This window comes from Capsaspora owczarzaki (assembly GCF_000151315.2).
Source record: "Capsaspora owczarzaki ATCC 30864 unplaced genomic scaffold supercont2.4, whole genome shotgun sequence".
Classification (NCBI taxonomy): domain Eukaryota; class Filasterea; order Ministeriida; family Capsasporidae; genus Capsaspora; species Capsaspora owczarzaki.
This window is the reverse complement of record NW_011887295.1, coordinates 1,473,948-1,491,448: the sequence shown is the minus strand read 5'-3', so window position 1 is coordinate 1,491,448 and position 17,501 is coordinate 1,473,948. Positions and strand designations below refer to the sequence as shown.

The window sequence follows — 17,501 nt, the reverse complement described above, 5'->3', positions numbered from 1 at the left end:
CTTCAGTCTTCCTTCCATTTTGAAAAATGTCGTCTTCGGTTGTTTTATACGTCTACGACCTGTCGCGTGGCATGGCGTCGCAGTTCTCGTCTGCGTACCTCGGACGGCACCTCGACGGCATCTGGCACACGTCCATCGTCGTCTACGGCGAGTAAGCGAAAAAAACACCAAACAAACATCAACTCGAAACGTTCGGTTCAGAATTTGGATTGAAATTCGGGAAACTACAATTCGAAGAGCCAAGATTTTTGTTCTGGAAAACCCGAAAGGCAAAAAAAATAAATAGTGCGGAACAATTGTATGCAAAACACGAGAAAGATGCAGCGATGGCCGACTTTGAGTGAGGTGAAGAAGGGTGAAGTGAAGCAAAGTACGTGAAGTGAGTTGGTCAATCACCATACAGTACAACAACGACCAACAACGACCAAAAACCTGAAACAGGTGAACTGCAAGAAGACATTTACAACGGCACATTGACAACGCGATACAAGCCGTAAAGTACAGAGCGGGGAAGGGGGAAGGGGGAAGCATGAAACATTCAATCTGAACTCGGTTGCTGTAACCCAGCGGACTGAACTCGATGCTCGTACCACGAAAATGCCTGTCTCGCAATAGAGAATACTACTTTGGAGCGGGCATCCAGACTGCCCAGCCAGGGCGCACAATGCACGGCCAGCCACTGCGGCAGGTCGATTTGGGCGTCACTGCCATCCCGCGCGACGTGTTCCACGACTTTCTACGCGGACTGAGCGACGCGGGCCAGTTCAGCTCGACGTCGTACCACTTGCTCGATCAGAACTGCAACCACTTCACCCAAGAGTGCGCGCAGTTCCTTGTGGCGCGGGACATTCCCAGCTACATTCGCTCGCTGCCGGACGACTTTGCGTCAACGCCGATGGGCGCCATGCTCCGGCCGCTCATCAACTCGTTCTTTACAAGTGGTCAGGCAGTGGACGAGGTTCCATTTCGCTCAATGGCGGGCCAGCAACCAGGTGGTGCAGCTGCACCCACTCCAACTGCCACTGGAACAGCCACCGCTCAGCCGCTGCGACCACACACATTCGATCAGCTCCAACTGTCCACCATCATGACCAAGCTGCGTGGGTTTTTGGACACCAATCGCGCAGATGCCACGCAAGACGCAACCATTATGCCGCTCACGAACGCGCTTGCTGCACAGTTGGATTCGTTGGAAGCGTCCTTGACTGCAGTTCCCACGCCAGCAACGACCGCCCTCATCGGATCGCGTGTCAAGGCAAATGGGGAGCATGTGGCGCTCTTTACTGCGCTGCTTCAACCATACTGGCCGCTGGGAATGATTGAACAGGCCCATGTCGCGACTCCGCGATTGCGCATCCTGCGCACCGAGCAGCTCTTCCCCGTTCTGGACTTGCTGCGTGTCTGGCTGCTGGCGGACGGAGCAATTGCGCTTGTGTCCAACCCTCTCCAAAACAACTGCATTCCCCATCTCTTGGCCGCGCTCGTCACGGGCGACGGTGCCGTGTTCAGTTCTGACGCTGCTCAGCTTGTCGTCTTGCGCGCAGCATGCAACATGTTTGCATCGGACACTGGCGCCAAGTATATGCTGAGCGACAGTGCCATTGCTGCAGTTGTCAACGCCACGGTGACTGCGTTGCTCAACCCACCTCGTCCCGTTATTCGTCAGACCGCAGCAACTCTGGCGTTCAACATTGCGCTCAGTCTGGGTAGCACTCTGTCAGAGGTAGCTGCAAGCGCTGTGGCGGAATTGACCACGGCGATTCATCATATTCTGGCTGCTCCCGCCACTGCTCAAGATGACGAGGAATCGGGTATGGATTTTGTTGCTTGCGAGTGTTGTGTTGGTCTGTTGATGCTTGAGCTCGAGTTGGAGAGCCTGTTCGTGTTGCTGATGCTCTGATGTTTCTCCAACCCGCAGTCTTCCGAGGGCTCTCCGCGTTGCTCCAGCTGGTCTCAAGAAACGAGGACTCGAAGCAGCTTGTGATTGCGCTCGGCTTTGATACAATCCTGTCTGGGTTGCGAGGCAAGAGCGCACGACTTGCTACGTGCGCCAATCAGCTCGCTCAAGTTTTGGGCTAAACGCTGAATGTGTAAACTGCTTTCGATGTGTTGATAAGTTTGTTTTTTTTGAACGGCGCAACTGAAACATGCCTGAAGAATGAAACAAATAACAAGATTTTTAATTGAAAATGTGGTTGGTATAAACAAGCTGCTGCACAAAAGCTACTCGCTGTCGTCTTCGTCGCCGAGCAAGTAATTGTTGGCGTGCAAGTTCTCGTCAGATGTGCTGAGCATGTTTGACATGCTGTCAGTGCGTTTTCGGTCAACTCGCAGAATGTCCACTTCGCGACGCGTGGAAAGTTGACGGTATTGGCTGGCAGGTTGAACGAGAAAGAAAGCAAACGACAAAATTGGTGAGGACTTGGTATCTGTAGCTGGGGAAATATCCTTTCAACTATACCTTCGTAGCAGCAATGTTACGCGAATCACTTGCAAAACAGAGCGAATAACCAGGAGGACCAGTGACACGACGTCCTCCACTTGCTCGCTTTGGTTTTCGCCGCCGGTCGACGCAATATAAGTGATGAGTGCGCCGACACAAAGCAAGAGCACGAGCAGATCGAAACGGTTCCACCACGAAGCAAAGTAGGCCTGTGAAAAATACACAAGCATTGGCAATGAGTGTTGGAACCGCAATCACAACTTGGAGCCACAACAGATGTGTACATACCTTTGCGCCCAAAGACATGAACCGAATAAACAGCTCAAAGATCAGAATGACGTTGATCACCACCTCAATCACAATGACCCCGACAACTTGTTCTCTGTTTGAGCACAATAACAAATCGAACAAACAAAAATTTGTGAACTTGGTTGGTAAAACGCCATCCATCATCACTGCAAACAAGTCGTGATGTATTGTAGCTCTTTTGAGCCACGTACTTGGAATCGGTCAAGCTCTGCACAGGATTAGAGCAGCACGCCCACGGACAAACAAGCACGCAGTAAGCAACGAGGTCAAAACAAAGAGCGCAATAACCTCGCGTTCCATCAATCAGCAAACTGACTCACCCAGATTAACGAGGTGAGGCATAGCACGACGACTATCATGTAGACGATAAAGTAGTACTTTGAGTAGAACAGAGCCGAAGCGGCGTTGGTAAATCGGTTGATGCGCAGCGAGTGAAGGCCGGAACCGGTTGCTGCGGCTGCCAAACTCGTTTCGGCCCAGTACGGCTGTGCGTTCCGACTACTGCTTCGCGACGCCGGCGCGCTGTCTTCTAATCTGTGAGATGATTGCTCAAGCAAGCAGACACAAAAATGGCACAACCAGCAGAGTTGTAGTAGATTGGAAGGGTTCGGGGCAAAATGTTAGTGATGCGGATTTCGTAACCCTGGATGTGTAATACCATAGTAGCGATACCAAAACCTCACTACAAGCAGCCAAGATTTCAGTAGCAAACGCGAGCCTCTGGTTTTTCCCCTCAATTCATCCCTCGTCTCTCCCCCTCCGACCAAAAAAACCGACCAACCCCTCAATAATACCAAGCACATGCTAAGTCGACGTTCGTTATGCTCTTACGCTCGCTTGGCACCCCATGGGGCGTCGTCGTCGTCGTCCTCGTCGCCCAGCACGAGCGACAAGTGCGACTGTGGCCTTGCGCTGCTGCTGCTGCTGCTGTTGCTGGTGGTGGTTTTGCTCGTCCGCGGGTGTTGTGCGGGAGATGCTCGCGACGCTCCACTCTGAAATTGCGGCTGCTGTGGCTGAGGCGGTGGCTGCTGCGACTGTGGCTGGAACGGACCATTCGGAGCGGATGGAAAGGCGAGCCGGTCGTCATCATCTTCGAGGTCGTCCACCGTAAATCGAGTAAACGCAGACATTGCGGTGGAAGACACAGTATTGACAATGAACTAAAAACAAAAACAACCAAAAACAAAAAACACGACTGATACGAAAGAAGGTCAAGGTCGATGCGGGCAGTACGTCAAAACTAATTTCTACAGAACTGAGAATATTCGCGTTACAGACAAGTACAGCCACTACGTAAAAAGTTGCTACAGCAGACTAAAATCACAAACAACAACAACAAAAAAAAAACAAGACAAAACCAACAAAAACCCCCGACTCAGGGTTTACGGCGCGGCTGGCTTGATTCGAGCGACGAGATCACCAGCAGACAGGGATTCGCCAACCTTCACGTTCAGGAGCTCCAACGTGCCCGACAGAGGCGCGGTGACGACCGTCTCCATCTTCATGGCGTTCAGCACGCAGATCGGATCACCTTGCTTGAGGGGAGCGCCCACTGCAACAACAAAGCATGAACGAGTCAGCACAAAAAAAAAATCTCAACTACACTTTGCTTTGTTTCTCTTTTCAACTTCTTGAAACACCTCCTACCTTTGGCACGCAGCTCAATCACGGTTCCAGACATGGGACAGCCAACCTCGTTGGGCATGTCAGCGCTGGCCTTGGCGCGAGTCACATGGGCGACCGCAATCGAGCGGTCGGGCACGGAAATCTTGCGCGCCTCGCCATTCAGCTCAAAGAACACCTCGCGCATGCCGCGCTGGTCGGTCTCTGTGCCAACGGCAATCAACTTGATGTACAGACGCTTGCCAGCCTCAATGTCGACCACCAGCTCTTCGCCCACAGGCAGCGCCTTCAGGAAGGCAAAAGTAGGAACCATGCCGACGTTGCCGAGGTGGTTGACAAACAGGGCATACTCCTTGAACACTTCGGGGTACATGGCAGCGCTCATGACGTCCGTGTCCGTAATCCAAGAGCCAAACTGCTCGACGAGATCACGCTTGAGCTTGACCAGATCCAGCGCAGGCATGTTGGCTCCAGGTCGGCCCTGCACGCACGGCAAGTTTCGCACAATCTGTTTGACGGAGAAAGTCACAAGCAATTTAAAAAAGTAGCACGTGAGTGTCGTCAAGCGGGGAAAAAAAAAAGTCCAAGCTGCTGTTACAAAAACGCAACACTGCAACACCCACCTTGGTTCGAAGAGGCTCCGGGAAACCACCCTCCGGAATGCCGATCAGACCTTGGAAGTACTGAACGACAGAGGAAGGGAAGGAGAGGCGATCGGCTTGGGCAATGACCTTCTCCTCGTCCAGCTCGTTGGCGACCATGAACTGGGCAAGATCGCCCACAACCTTGGAGCTCGGGGTGACCTTGACAATGTCGCCCAAGAGACGGTTGGCCGCCGCGTACGACGTTTTGATGGCGCCCCACTGCTCAGACAGACCAAGCGACATGCTCTGGAAGAAGAGGTTGGTGTACTGGCCGCCGGGCATCTCGTGCTGGTAGACGTCCGATGAGCTTGCCTTCTGCTCAGAGTCAAAGCAGCGGTAGTGGGCACGGACTTGGCCCCAGTAGCCGTTGAGGTCCTGGAGTTGGTCAAAGTTGAAGGCCTCGCCCAGGCCAAGGTCGTTGAGGGAGGTCACGACGGCGCCCATGCAGGGCTGCGAGGTCAGACCGGACATGGCGTCCGTCGCCACGTCAACCACATCCGCACCGGCTTGCGCAGCGGCAATCATGGAGGCAACGCCAGTGCCCGCAGTGTCGTGGGTGTGGACGTGGATGGGCAGGTCGGGCCAGCGGGTGCGGATGGCGCCAATCAGCACGGTCGCAGCGTGCGGCTTGAGCAAGCCAGCCATGTCCTTGATGGCAAGAATGTGAATGCCCATCTCGACGAGCTTCTCCACCAGGCCAATGTAGTACGGAAGGTTGTACTTTGGACGCTTGGGGTTGAGGACGTCGCCAGTGTAGCAGATGGCAGCCTCAATCACACCACCCGCGGCGCGAACAGCATCGATGCCAAGACGGAGGTTTTCAACGTAATTGAGCGAGTCAAACACGCGGAAAATGTCGACGCCGTTGTCCTTGGCGGTCTTGACAAACTCAAACACGACATTGTCGGGGTAGGTAGTGTAGCCGACAGCGTTGGCACCGCGGAGGAGCATCTGGAATGGAATGTTGGGCACAAGCGCACGCAATTGGCGCAGACGGTCCCAAGGGCACTCGTGCAGGAAGCGCAGAGAAACGTCAAACGTGGCGCCGCCCCACATTTCGAGCGAGAAGGCCTTGCTCATGACATGGGCCGTGTGGGGAGCAACGGCCGCCATGTCGTACGTGCGCATGCGAGTCATGAGATGGCTCTGGTGAGCATCACGCCAGGTGGTGTCGGTGATGAGCACGTTCTTGTGGGCACGGAGCTTTTTGGCAAACCCTTCGGGGCCTTCGGCCAGCAAAATGTCGCGCCAGCCAGCCGGTGGCGGGGCCATCGGGTCGGGGAGGTTGGTGATGGTGGGGATCTTGGGCGTGATGGGGCCGGGCTCGCCAACCATGCCCTGCACAGCCGAGCCGTTGACGCAAATCTCGCCGAGGAAGGTGAGCAGCTTCTGGGCGCGGTTTTTCAGGACGGGGAAGTTGAAAAGCTCCTTGGTGTTGTCGATAAAGCCAGTGTGGACGACGCCCTGGAGGAACTCTGGGTGCAACAGCACCTTTTGCAGGAAGGGAATGTTGGTTTTGACGCCACGAATGCGGCACTCGGTGATGGCGCGCAGCAGCTTGCGGATGGCACTCTGGTAGGTCGACGCGTGCGAAATGATCTTGACGAGAAGCGAGTCGTAGTGGGGAGTAATGATCGAGCCCGCAAAACCAGCGCCACCGTCGAGACGGATGCCGTTGCCGGACGAGGTTCGGTAGACGACAATCTTGCCCGTGTCGGGCATAAAGTTGTTGGCAGGGTCCTCGGCAGTCACGCGGCACTGGATTGAGTGGCCGCGCACGGAAATGTTGGACTGCTGCAGACCGAGCGACTCGAGCGAAGCACCGGCGGCAATTCGGATTTGGGAAGCGACAAGATCGACGCCCGTGATTTGCTCGGTGATGGTGTGCTCGACCTGGATGCGGGGGTTGACCTCGATAAAGTAGTGGCGGTGCTGGGGATCGACCAAAAACTCGACCGTGCCGGCGTTGCGGTACTTGATGTGGCGAGCCAGCTTGAGCGCGCTCTCGAGAATCGCGTCGCGAACGTTGGTGGGGAGGTTGACGGCCGGGGCCACTTCAATCACCTTCTGGTGGCGACGCTGCACCGAGCAATCGCGCTCAAACAGGTGGACGACGTTGCCATAGTTGTCGGCCAGAATTTGGACCTCGATGTGGCGAGGGTTTTCAATGTAACGCTCGATAAACACGGTACCGTCACCAAAGGCGGACTTGGCCTCGGAGGTGCAACGAAGGTAGCCTTCGCTGAGCTCGGACTCGTTGCGGATCACGCGCATGCCGCGACCGCCGCCGCCGAACGCAGCCTTGATGATGACTGGCAGCCCGTGCTGCTTGACAAAGGCCTCAGCGGCCTCCAGTGACGGGACTGGGCCGTTGCTGCCAGGAACAACCGGGACACCGCACTCAATGGCAGCCGTGCGCGCCTGAGTCTTGTCGCCCATCTTGTCAATGACGTCCGGATCGGGGCCGACAAACACAATGCCGGCCTTCTCCACAGCGCGGGCAAAGGTCGAGTTTTCCGAGAGGAAGCCGTAGCCTGGATGGATGGCGCGAACACCCGATTTCACAGCCAACGCGACAATGCGATCGACGTCCAGGTAGGCGCCAACGGGAGTGACGTTTGGACCAGAGACTTCGTACGCTTCGTCGGCCTGAGGACGAGGAAAAATGGACGAGGTGAGTGATTGGAGGGGGGGGGTGTGAAGAAAGTGGGATGGAGTGGGGTGTATGTGGCTGTGTGGTGGAGAACGGCAGTACCTTTGAGCGATGCATGGCAAAACGATCGGCAAGACTGTAAATGGCGACAGTGCGCAAAGAGAGCTCGTGCGCAGCGCGGAAGACTCGGATGGCAATTTCCTAATGGAGAAGAGACACCCAAATGAAGTGAATCAACATGCTCGCGCGCCAAAGCTTTGGAAAACGCAAAAACGTTCAACAACAAAAATGCTGAACGCTCTTACTCCGCGGTTGGCACACATAATCTTGCTGACAGACTGCATTGACGGCTCGAGCTCACCGCGAATCTCGTCGAACGAGAGCACCTGCGGGAGTGACGTGGACGTCGAGAGCGAAGCAGAAGACGCAGAAGTGGACAGAGGAAGAGCAGTCGAGAGCGACGGTTTGCGAGTCGTCGCAAAGATAGTGTCCATCGATGAAATGGAAGAGCGCGCCGACGGTTGGTGCGAGGAGGAAGCCGAAGAGCCGTTGGAAGAGCGCAAGGAAACGGGGGTCAGCAGTCCCGCCGGAAGATTTTCGTACGAGGTCGATTGGCACGCGTCAAAACCGTGTGTCAGCGACAACGAGGAAGAGGATGAGGAAGTGGATAGGTTTCCGCAAGACGACGCGGCAGATGACAAATTGGAGAGAGAAGAGGACGCCACAGTTGTGGAATTTCCCACCGGAGCAGAAGCAAAGGTGTTCATCGTCGTCGTAGCAGCAGCAGCAGCAGCAGTGACAGCGGTTGTAGTAGTGGAGGCAGACGACAATGGAATTGTCGGGGTTGGCACAGTGTACAGGGGCATGTGGTGGGGCAAAAGCGCAGCGGTAGGACGGGCGGCATAAGATGTGTGGGAGCAGGCCGAGTACGAACACGAAGGACCGCCGTAACAACCAGAAGCATGGTGTTCGCCGCCCGGCGCAGATGATGACATTGCATACGAGTATGCAGGTTGCAGTTGGGACGACGGCAAAACCACGGCAGCATGGAGCGGATGGACGGTCAGACCACCAGGAGTCGCGGCAGGCAATTTGTCCGGATTGGGTGCGGGTGAATTGGCATCAGGATGAGCAATGCGATGCAACATGTCGTCCGCAACATCACAGGACAGTCCGTGGAGATTGGGCGGCACGGGAATCGTCGGGAGCGGCATGGAACGGGGGGGAAACGAGTGATCCAGTCGGAAATTGGGCAGTCGGTGTAAGAATGTTGGCCGTGAGTGATTTTTCCGGGACAACAAGACGAGTGACACGGCGAGACCCGGAAATGGAATGGCAGCATTGAAAAGGGTTTGCGAGTAGGACGACCGGCACCACAAGGCGGGAAATCATCAGCGTCGCAATGGATGAGACAAACCGACAAACACAGAAACCATAAAAATCAAACAATGCAACAAGAACAGATCAAACAACAGATAAGACGAACAAAACTTGGGTGAGTAATAAGGCGGGACGTGACTGAGACGCCATGACAGAATCGCCACAGTTTCAAAAAAAGGATTGGAGATGTCACGCTTCACACCCAGTTACACCAAAATGGCGACGAGTGTTGTAGTCGAACACATGGCGAGTGAAACAGAAAAATGCAGAACGCGAGCGAGCCAGCAACGAAACGCTGGTCGCAGGGAATCGTATTGATTGAAGATGTGTGGATGAACCAGTCGTTGCTCATTCTCGCGCTGTTTTTCCTTGCTGACTTCTCTGCCGCCCAGAACGCCAAGTTCTCATTGCTGGACTAGTCTGCAACAGTAGCAAACCCCCAGCAGCAAAGAGCGACGCTCCTCTCCAAAAGCGCCTCTCACGCAGTTGATTCCAGTGCTTGTGTCCGGACGAGAACGACTCGAAACGACCGAAATTGAACGAACGCGGTCTCTTCGTCTGAGCGGAGGAGGATTGCTTTGTCATGCGTTGAATATATGTTGAGAGAGAGCGCGCGAGTGTGTGTGTGACAGAGTCAGACGCTGCTCATGATGATGACCTGGATGCACCAGCTGGCACCGTCATCGACCTCCAAAAAATCGAAAAAAAAAAAAAAAAACGGAAAACTCGGTCGATTGTTGCGATTGGTGATTGGAGAGAGGTTGGAAGGTGGGGGAAAACGAGCTGTGTGTGGGCATCGTTGATGCTTTTGGCGAGGGGTACGGAAGAGAACGCCAAGTGGGGGGAGCAGGACAACGAAGACCTCATCGCAAAATCACAAAAGTAAAATTAAAAAATCGTAAAATTAAAAAAAAAAAAAAAAAAAAAGTTAAAAAAAAAGGGTTCGTACGGGAAGCTCAGTTGGAACTTGGGACGCCATTCGCTTTCAAAAAGAGTGAGAAGAATGACTGCGGCCAATCCATTGTGACTGAGAAATAGCAGGTAACTTTTGCTCTGTACAACCAAAAAATATCACATTGGATAGCATTGCTAAGCGGGAAAAAAAAAACCAAACAAAAAAAAAGGAGTTACAACAAGCAGTATTCCCGCGTGGTCTCCCACCGCAGTACTAACTACTCTCATGGTGGTTTAACTTCGCAGAGCGGAACGGGATGCGGTGCATTCCACCAGATATGGCCGTAACTGAAAGACAATGGTAGGGCACATTGCTTATAGGCGAGCAGATCTGGATCATGGTCTGCGAATTCTGGCTCAGATGCGGTGATTGCCAGAGGCCTGTTTGACACCAGCTCACGCACTCTGCTCCTAAAATCGATTGTCGTGTTCGAGATGGGGTTGAGGTGTCGTTGGCGTTCGATTTTGTGCCTTTTCCGTTCTCAATCTCTTTCTTTTTCTTTCTTTCCTTTCTTTCTTTCTTTCTCGCTCTCTTCTTTCAAACATCCAGCGTGGCGGGAAAAAATCCATGATCAAATGTAATAAAGGAGACGCTGGAAAACATCAAAACAAAAACAAACAGAACAAGTGCCCACAACGAAAACAAGGCAAAAGTCTCGCTGATGGCTTTTAGAGATGCTGGCTGCGATGAAGCTTGACGGCAGTGCGGAAGAGGTCGTCCAATTGGAAGACGGCAGGATCTCCACCAATGGTAACGATCGCCTGTCCAGCAGCGAGCGACACAAGGGAGCCTGTCTGGCCTTGGCGCGGACCCTGCGTAAAGTAGACGTCGTCGCCACGGCTGGGCGCGACAGGCTGCAGCTCGCCCGACGAGCAGAGCACCTCCTCGTTGTTGGAAAGCAGATTGACCAAGAAGGAGTCTTCCGATCGCGCCTCGAGAATGACAGCAGTGTGGCCGTTGATTCGTGGATCGTTCGGGCGCGAGATGGTCACTTCGGCGTCCCTGATGAACGGCGAGCCGATCGAAGCAGGAGCAGGAGTCTGTGCGGGAGCCGGCGTCATTGGATTCAACGCCGCAGGTGTCATGGGGTTCATCGCGCCCGGCGTCATGGCTGACATTGGTGTCGGCGCCGAATGAATCGCCGGAGTCATGGCATCCAATGCGCGACCGGAATGCATGCTTGGTGGAGCAGGTGTGTATGCGTTCAGGTGCGGGCCTGGCGTCGCGCTCACAGACGGAATGTGGTAGCCACCAGGTGTGGCGAGATTGCTTGGCGTGGGTGCGGAGAAGACGCCGGGAGTGCCAGCGGGGGTGCCAATGTCGTTCATGGGTGTCTGTGGTCCCACGGAGCCCATGCCGGGGGTTTGAGAGTACGAATTCTGTGAAGGGTGAAGACAAGGGGGGGGATGAGTGATTGAGTCAATCTGTGCTGCCAAACAAAAAGGAAGCAAAAAAAAAAAAAAAAAAAGTTGAGTTTGACAACATACAACTGAGCCAGGGTTGTAGTCTTGGTAGCGATCGCGATCGCTGGGGTGAGAATCGTAGCCAAAGTTGCCACTGTGGAAGCAACAACAAACAAAACAATAAGTTTAGAGAGAAAGATCGATCACAAGAGAGCGAGCAAACAAAAAAAAATGAAATGGCAAACCTTCGCGATTGGTTGGTCACAGAAGGATCCCAGGCGCCCGTATTGCGCGAGTGAGGCGTCATCGAGCCATACGACATGCCGCCATGTGAGGGCGTCATGTTTCCAGCAGAAGGAGTTTGGCCGCCATAGCTCGGTGTCTGGCCGCCAAATGCAGGAGTGCGACCCCCCATGGCTGGTGTTCGGCCGCCCAGCATAGGATCGCTGCCATCGGGGTTCGAGGGGTATCGGAGCTGCGCCTTGTCCACGGACACGGTTTTGGCCTTGGTGTGCAGCTCAACGCGCGCGACAGTCTCGGTAGCATCCTTGACAATGCCCAAAAGACCCTTGTATGGGCCGCTCCGAATGACAACAGACTTGCCAATCATTTCGTCGTGCCGCCGAGCGCCGCGACCGCGTCCAAGACCGCCAGCTGGAGCAGGGGTGGGAGCACCAGTGTTGCCAACAGGGCGATCGACACCGTTGCGGGGCGATGCTGGAACGAACGAGGATGCTCCAAATGGTGCTGCTGGATCCATAAACTAAATGAAAAAACAAAAACAAAAAAAAAAAGTACAACCGCGAACGTGAGTGACGTGACCAAGAGATTGCGAGAGCAACAACACCAATGAAAGCACATCAATCCAAGCAATCAATCAATCAAGCAAACAATCCATCAATCAATCGACGCTGTCGCACCTTCTTGTTGGTGCCCTTGCCGCTGACAGAAAGCAGGCCCCGAGTTCGGCAGACGAGAATGCCAGAGTTTTCAATCACTTCACGGCAGTGCACGAACGCCACAGAGCGATAAATGTGCTTAATGGTGCCTTGGCGGCCCTGGTATTCGCAAAGAAGGGTTCAACACATCAACAACAAGGAATCAAAAAAAAAAAGTCAGCGTCATCCCTCAAAAGCATGCACTCAAACACAGACCATCTCGCAAGAACGAGACGCACCGTAAATGCGCCATCCATAATCTTCACAATGTCGTCGGCTTGAATCGAATTGTGCTCTCCGTCAAGGGACATGGAGAATTTTGAGTTGCGCTTTTGGGAGATGGCGCGTGGCTCGATGCGCTGGACGCTGCCGTTCTGGTCCAGAACCTTGAAGGAATCCTTCTCGATTTTGGTGATGCAGGCAACCGTTTGCGGATCGAGCTGCACAAGATCGTACAATTCAAACTGGCCAAGCTTGTCGAGACCGGACGTGACCTCCGTGGCAATCTGAGAGTCTTTGGCAAACACCTTCATCTCTTTCATGGTCAAATCGGACACGAATGTGACAATCTTGTCGTCCACCCGCGTCACAAGACCGGTTTCGCCCTCATGATTGCCAGCAATGACTTTGATGTGGTCACCGAGAATGAACGCTTTACGGAGGAGGGAAGCGGGAACACGGAGCTCCTCCTACCAGGGCCAAGCACACAACCAAATGGGTGGTTGGAGTGAATGAATGCCAGATGGACAAGAGAGTGGCCAAACAATTGCCTGAGAGACGACATACCTTGAAGTCTGCCTGAGTTGGCAAAATAAAGATTGCATCGCCATCGATATTTCGCACAATACCAGTCAGGTATTGCAATTCGCCCGCCGTGACTTCCACACGATCGCCCACGACAAATCTGCGTTCGGCCGAGATAGAGTCCGCTATTTTTGGGTGACACCAAAGCACCAACAGTTAGAGAGATCAAACCAAACCAAAGCACGACCAGGCACCAACACAACCCCAAAAACCAAAACCCAAAAAAAAAAGTTCAAAAGATTGTAAGAAGACTCACATTTTCGCAACTCGTCTGGCGTCGCATTGAATCGCTTGAGCTCTTCGATTGTCGGGTTGACATTGACCAAATCGATGGAATCTGTCTTGAAGAACTTGTACATGAAGCCGTCTTCAGTCACGTACTCGGGCATGTTGTTTTGCGAGGAGGAGCCAGTGAAGCGGTACACTCCTGGTCCAAACATCTGCGAGTCGCTCTCGTCATCGAGTTCAAACAGGTCCGGCGCAGAGCCGCGCTGGGTCGAGTCCAGCAGCACTGGCTGGGGTCGCTTTGACTTTTCGGCCTTTGTTTTGAAGCCACCCTTGTTCTCGCTTGTGCCGTCGTTCAACTCTTGCAAGTTGACACGCGGAATAATCTTAATGTACGCGCCGTCTGCTTCCATCGACACAACCACGCCCAAATCCTTCTTGTACAGGGCAAGTTTCTTGAGGCGAACCCAGGCGCCAACTTTCAGAACGGCCTCTGCCTGCACGACCGAGAGCACATCGGGCATGTCTTTGTGGGGAATAAGCTGTTGCTTGTAGTAAGCCATGCCCAAGACAGAAAGGCCCTTGATGGCATCCTGAACTTGGAGATTCTTGTATGCTTCGACGTAGATAAACCCGCGAATATGATTGCGCGCAATGACGGAAACAATGCCAAGCGGAGGGAGATTTTTGGCAACGCGGTCTTGGGCGCGGCGCATGAGCGACAGCACGGCCTCTTGCTCGTGCCCGATCTGAGGAGCGGGTTGAATCGAGATTCCGCACAGAAAAAAAAATGGGGAACAAAAAAACACAAGCAAACGACGGTAAGCCGAGCAATTCAAACGCGAGTGAGTCGTCAGATCTGACGAGCAGATGAAGCACCATTCAACCCCTTGCTTACACGGCACTTCAGGAGGTACAACTGAGGGTCCGAGCTCGTCGGGAGTTTGGCTTGTTGCTGCAACGAAGGTGCCACACCAGTGTCAATGTCGTCATCGTCGCTGGGAAATGAAGAGATCATTCAATGACGACCACATCAGTACAACGCTGTTTTGGCCCAAAAAATGACTCTTCATCAATTCCAACATGAAAGCAAAAATGCGTCCTCACTATTCGTCTTCCTGCTCCTCATCCTCTTCGGCAAACATGCGCTCATCCTCTTCAATGTTCTCGCCGAGAGCGCGGCGTCGCTCGAGCTCTGCTGCACGCTTGGCAGCGGTCTCTTCTTCCAAGCGCGCCGTAGCTTCAATGCGTGCGAGCACATCACGCTGATTGTCGCGCGCACGGCTCGTGAGGGGAATGCTTTCGGCTGCGCCCTTCATGCGATCGGCAGCTGTGGGTACAAGTGCAGGTTTTTTTTCCCCCTCAGATGTGAGTTGGCTCTACCATGCATGCCACGCACGACAAAGCATCAAATGGTGCGACTGTGCAGTGTACCTGAAATTGTGTCGTCCTCGTCCTCTTCGTCCTCGTCGCCGACCTCGGCTTCCTCCAAGACGAAGTTGCTTGCGCCACCCTTACGACGCTTGCGCGAGCCCGACGTAGAGCTCTTGTGGCGCTTCTTGCCTCTGCTGCGATCGTTGTCGTCGTCGTCGTCCTCATCGTCCTCATCGTCGTCGTCGTCGTCGTCGTCGTCGCCTTCGTCGTCGTCATCGTCTTCATCCTCGCCTTCCTCGTCGTCGTCGTTGTCATTGTCATTGCCTTCGTCGTCGTCGTCCGCAGCAGCAGCACGGCGTCGGTCGTCCTACAGCAGCACGCGCAATGCAACGAAGCGCAGATGAGTTCCACTTGCGCCTCTCTCTCTCTCGAGCATAGCATAGAAGAGAGAGAGCGTGTGTCTTTCTCTCTCTCTCTTTCTCTCTGCTTCCCTCAGAGCATCCACCATTCGCCCCCGCCCCCCCCCCCCCTCCCAGCAGCCCTCAGCAGCCCTCGTTCGACTCGGTCAATGCAAAATGTTTGCGATCCCTTTGTTTTTTTTTTTTTTTTTTTCAATGTCAACCCAGTCAATCTCTACACTCGCTCACTCATTCAGTCTCTCTCTCTCGATGAACTTTCTCACCGTGCGCTTGGCCTTCTGATGCTTGTCTTTGGAGCGACTGGCACCGCTGCCGCTGCTGCTGCCGGTGCTGCTGCTGGCGCCACTGCGGCCAATGCCACTCGATGGAAGATCGTCGTCGTCCATCATGATTGAATTGAAGAGTGATAGAAGTGACTGTGAATGGACTAGATTTCCAAATGGGATGCTGCACACAATGCATAACATGCACACTGCTCATTGGCAGGGCACGCGCGTCTACTGTACTGTAGATTGACTTGAAACTGAGCTTCAAACCGGCAAAGTCTCTGACCATCGTTCGTCAGTGCAAATCGAATCGAACACCGACAACAGAAGCAACACTCTCATGATAGTCACTGTAATACTACGAAACGCAATGACACTTGTACCCACCATCCAAAATCTTGGCTTGGCAATCTCAGTTCTTGTTTTTGACTTATCTGCTGCTCCAATTCCCAAGGCCAGAACATGCCGGAAACAACGCGCAACCCCGCAGCGCAGACCGCCGTCGCCGCGCGCAGCCATGCCAAGCACAGCCCCAAGCCGCTGTTTGACTCGGAGGGCGGCCAGACGCCCGTCGGACCGCGCTTGGCCCTGGCGCTGATCTGGGTGGTCATCATCCCGTGGTTCCACTACTACCTGCCGCCCGTCAACGGCAGACTCAAGTTCAACCCGTACGGAATGGTCTTCCTGACTGCCCAGTCGTGCCACATCATGTGTGTGTACAACATTGTGCTGCTGATCGCCGCCGTCTTCCATCTCGACGGACTCGCCAAGTTTGTCTCGCGCCACTTCCGCGGGCTCGCGTTCACCCTGGGCATGTTCATTGGCATTGGCTACTATGCGCTGGTGCACTGGTCGCCGCTCGTCCGTGCCCGTGCCGCCGAGGTGCCCCACTTTGACACCATCATGCACCTGATGCACGGCCTGCCGCCGCTGATTGCCCTGGCCGACGTCTATGTGCATTCGCGCGCTGGACACAAGCTCTTGTTCCGCTCGCATGTCTACCACTGCGTCGGATATGCCGTCTTCTACCTTGCCTGGTCGGTCTACTGCGTTCAGCGCAACGACGGCGTCTGGCCCTACCCCTTCCAAAACGACTTTACCCACATTGCCCAGCACATTGCCTTCAACTCGTTTGTCTTTGTGGCCCTTGCCGGCATTCTCCGTGGCGGTGTTGCTCTGTGCGACCGAGTCTTTACCCAAGTCAAGCACGCGCAAGAGTAGTCGTCGCAGGTTGTTCAAATCCGATCGTGTTTTTGGCGATGTGATTCGGGGATTGTTTTTCCAGCAACTGCAGTGGCGTGTCGTTGATGTTTACCAAGTCATCACAAAGGATTGTCACCGCAACCATGTCACACTTTGATAGCGTCAGATGTGGGAAAACAATGAGGGTCAGAAACTGGAACCAAAAGAGCGATGAAGAGAAAACAAATCGTGTACTATATTGATATGACAAAACGTTCGCCATCATACACGTTGGACGTTTGTCGCCGTAGTACATATACACTGCAGAGTAGCAGCGAAAAAGTGTGTGGGGCGAGGTCGAGCCCTCAAACCGGCAACTTACCGGTCAATCTCGATCGCTGGCTCAAAATCTGGCGCCGCAAGAACCCTCCGAAGACCTATCCAGTAGAGAGCATGCAACCAAGAACCAACAGAAGCGAGATTCCAAAATGCAAACAGAAAGTGAGACGAAAAAGCACAAAGATAAAGCTCGAAAAGCTCGAAATCGATGGAATAAAAGAGTGGTTGAATGTGCGATGGCAGGCCGCCTCCATTCCGGAGGAGCTCCGCGAAGGAGTAGATTATCGTACTCGCGCAGCCACAATTCGATATGTGAGAGACCCGCTGTTCAAGGCAGGCTCCCGACGACCATTCGTCCAGGCGCATCGCTACTAAAAAAGTTTTCGTTTCCCTCCCGAAATTGGCAAGTTCAGCCCACGGCAATTTGAACAGCTTGCAAGCAGAAATAGGAGGTTGTATGTTTGGGATTGTCGGCAAGTGGGGGGGGGGAAGCGGGCGAAGGGGGGGAGAGCCTTCTTTACCATGTGCTTTTGCCATGCGGTCG

The 17,501-nt window shown here is 53.9% G+C and overlaps 5 protein-coding genes and 1 non-coding gene across 6 annotated transcripts; 2 read left to right on the top strand and 4 right to left on the bottom strand.

The window, feature by feature from the left end:
* Positions 1–16: 16 nt before the first annotated feature.
* CAOG_03251 (hypothetical protein) lies at positions 17–2,190 on the top strand. The gene is made up of 3 exons (XM_004364033.2): positions 17–151; positions 616–1,811; positions 1,919–2,190. The coding sequence occupies exons 1-3, from the start codon at positions 27–29 to the stop codon at positions 2,077–2,079; spliced, it is 1,482 nt and encodes a 493-aa protein (XP_004364090.2). The 5' UTR covers positions 17–26; the 3' UTR covers positions 2,080–2,190.
* CAOG_08681 (hypothetical protein) lies at positions 2,159–3,985 on the bottom strand. Its single transcript, XM_011271990.1, has 6 exons — positions 3,584–3,985; positions 3,073–3,286; positions 2,944–2,960; positions 2,732–2,825; positions 2,462–2,652; positions 2,159–2,374 (listed from the first exon to the last, which is right to left on the bottom strand). Exons 1-6 carry the CDS (start codon positions 3,880–3,882, stop codon positions 2,224–2,226), a joined length of 966 nt encoding a protein of 321 aa, XP_011270292.1. The 5' UTR covers positions 3,883–3,985; the 3' UTR covers positions 2,159–2,223.
* Positions 3,972–10,054, bottom strand: CAOG_08680 (hypothetical protein). Its single transcript, XM_011271989.1, has 6 exons — positions 10,002–10,054; positions 7,978–8,058; positions 7,775–7,873; positions 4,999–7,668; positions 4,400–4,883; positions 3,972–4,304 (listed from the first exon to the last, which is right to left on the bottom strand). The coding sequence occupies exons 1-6, from the start codon at positions 10,029–10,031 to the stop codon at positions 4,135–4,137; spliced, it is 3,534 nt and encodes a 1,177-aa protein (XP_011270291.1). The 5' UTR covers positions 10,032–10,054; the 3' UTR covers positions 3,972–4,134.
* A 122-nt stretch (positions 10,055–10,176) lies between these two features.
* On the bottom strand, positions 10,177–10,292 carry CAOG_09481. Its single transcript, XR_889825.1, has one exon. It is a non-coding gene; the product is annotated as a 5S ribosomal RNA (ribosomal RNA).
* Positions 10,293–10,560: 268 nt separating this feature from the next.
* CAOG_03248 (transcription factor Tat-CT1) lies at positions 10,561–15,559 on the bottom strand (the record flags this gene model as incomplete). The annotated part of the gene is made up of 11 exons (XM_004364030.2): positions 10,561–11,386; positions 11,495–11,564; positions 11,656–12,173; positions 12,331–12,468; positions 12,588–13,037; positions 13,135–13,277; positions 13,409–14,126; positions 14,276–14,375; positions 14,485–14,707; positions 14,812–15,118; positions 15,434–15,559. The coding sequence occupies 11 exons, from the start codon at positions 15,557–15,559 to the stop codon at positions 10,676–10,678; spliced, it is 3,504 nt and encodes a 1,167-aa protein (XP_004364087.1). The 3' UTR covers positions 10,561–10,675.
* Positions 15,560–15,863: 304 nt separating this feature from the next.
* On the top strand, positions 15,864–16,857 carry CAOG_03247 (hypothetical protein). The gene has a single exon (XM_004364029.2). The coding sequence runs from the start codon at positions 15,899–15,901 to the stop codon at positions 16,655–16,657; it is 759 nt and encodes a 252-aa protein (XP_004364086.1). The 5' UTR covers positions 15,864–15,898; the 3' UTR covers positions 16,658–16,857.
* Positions 16,858–17,501: the final 644 nt, after the last annotated feature.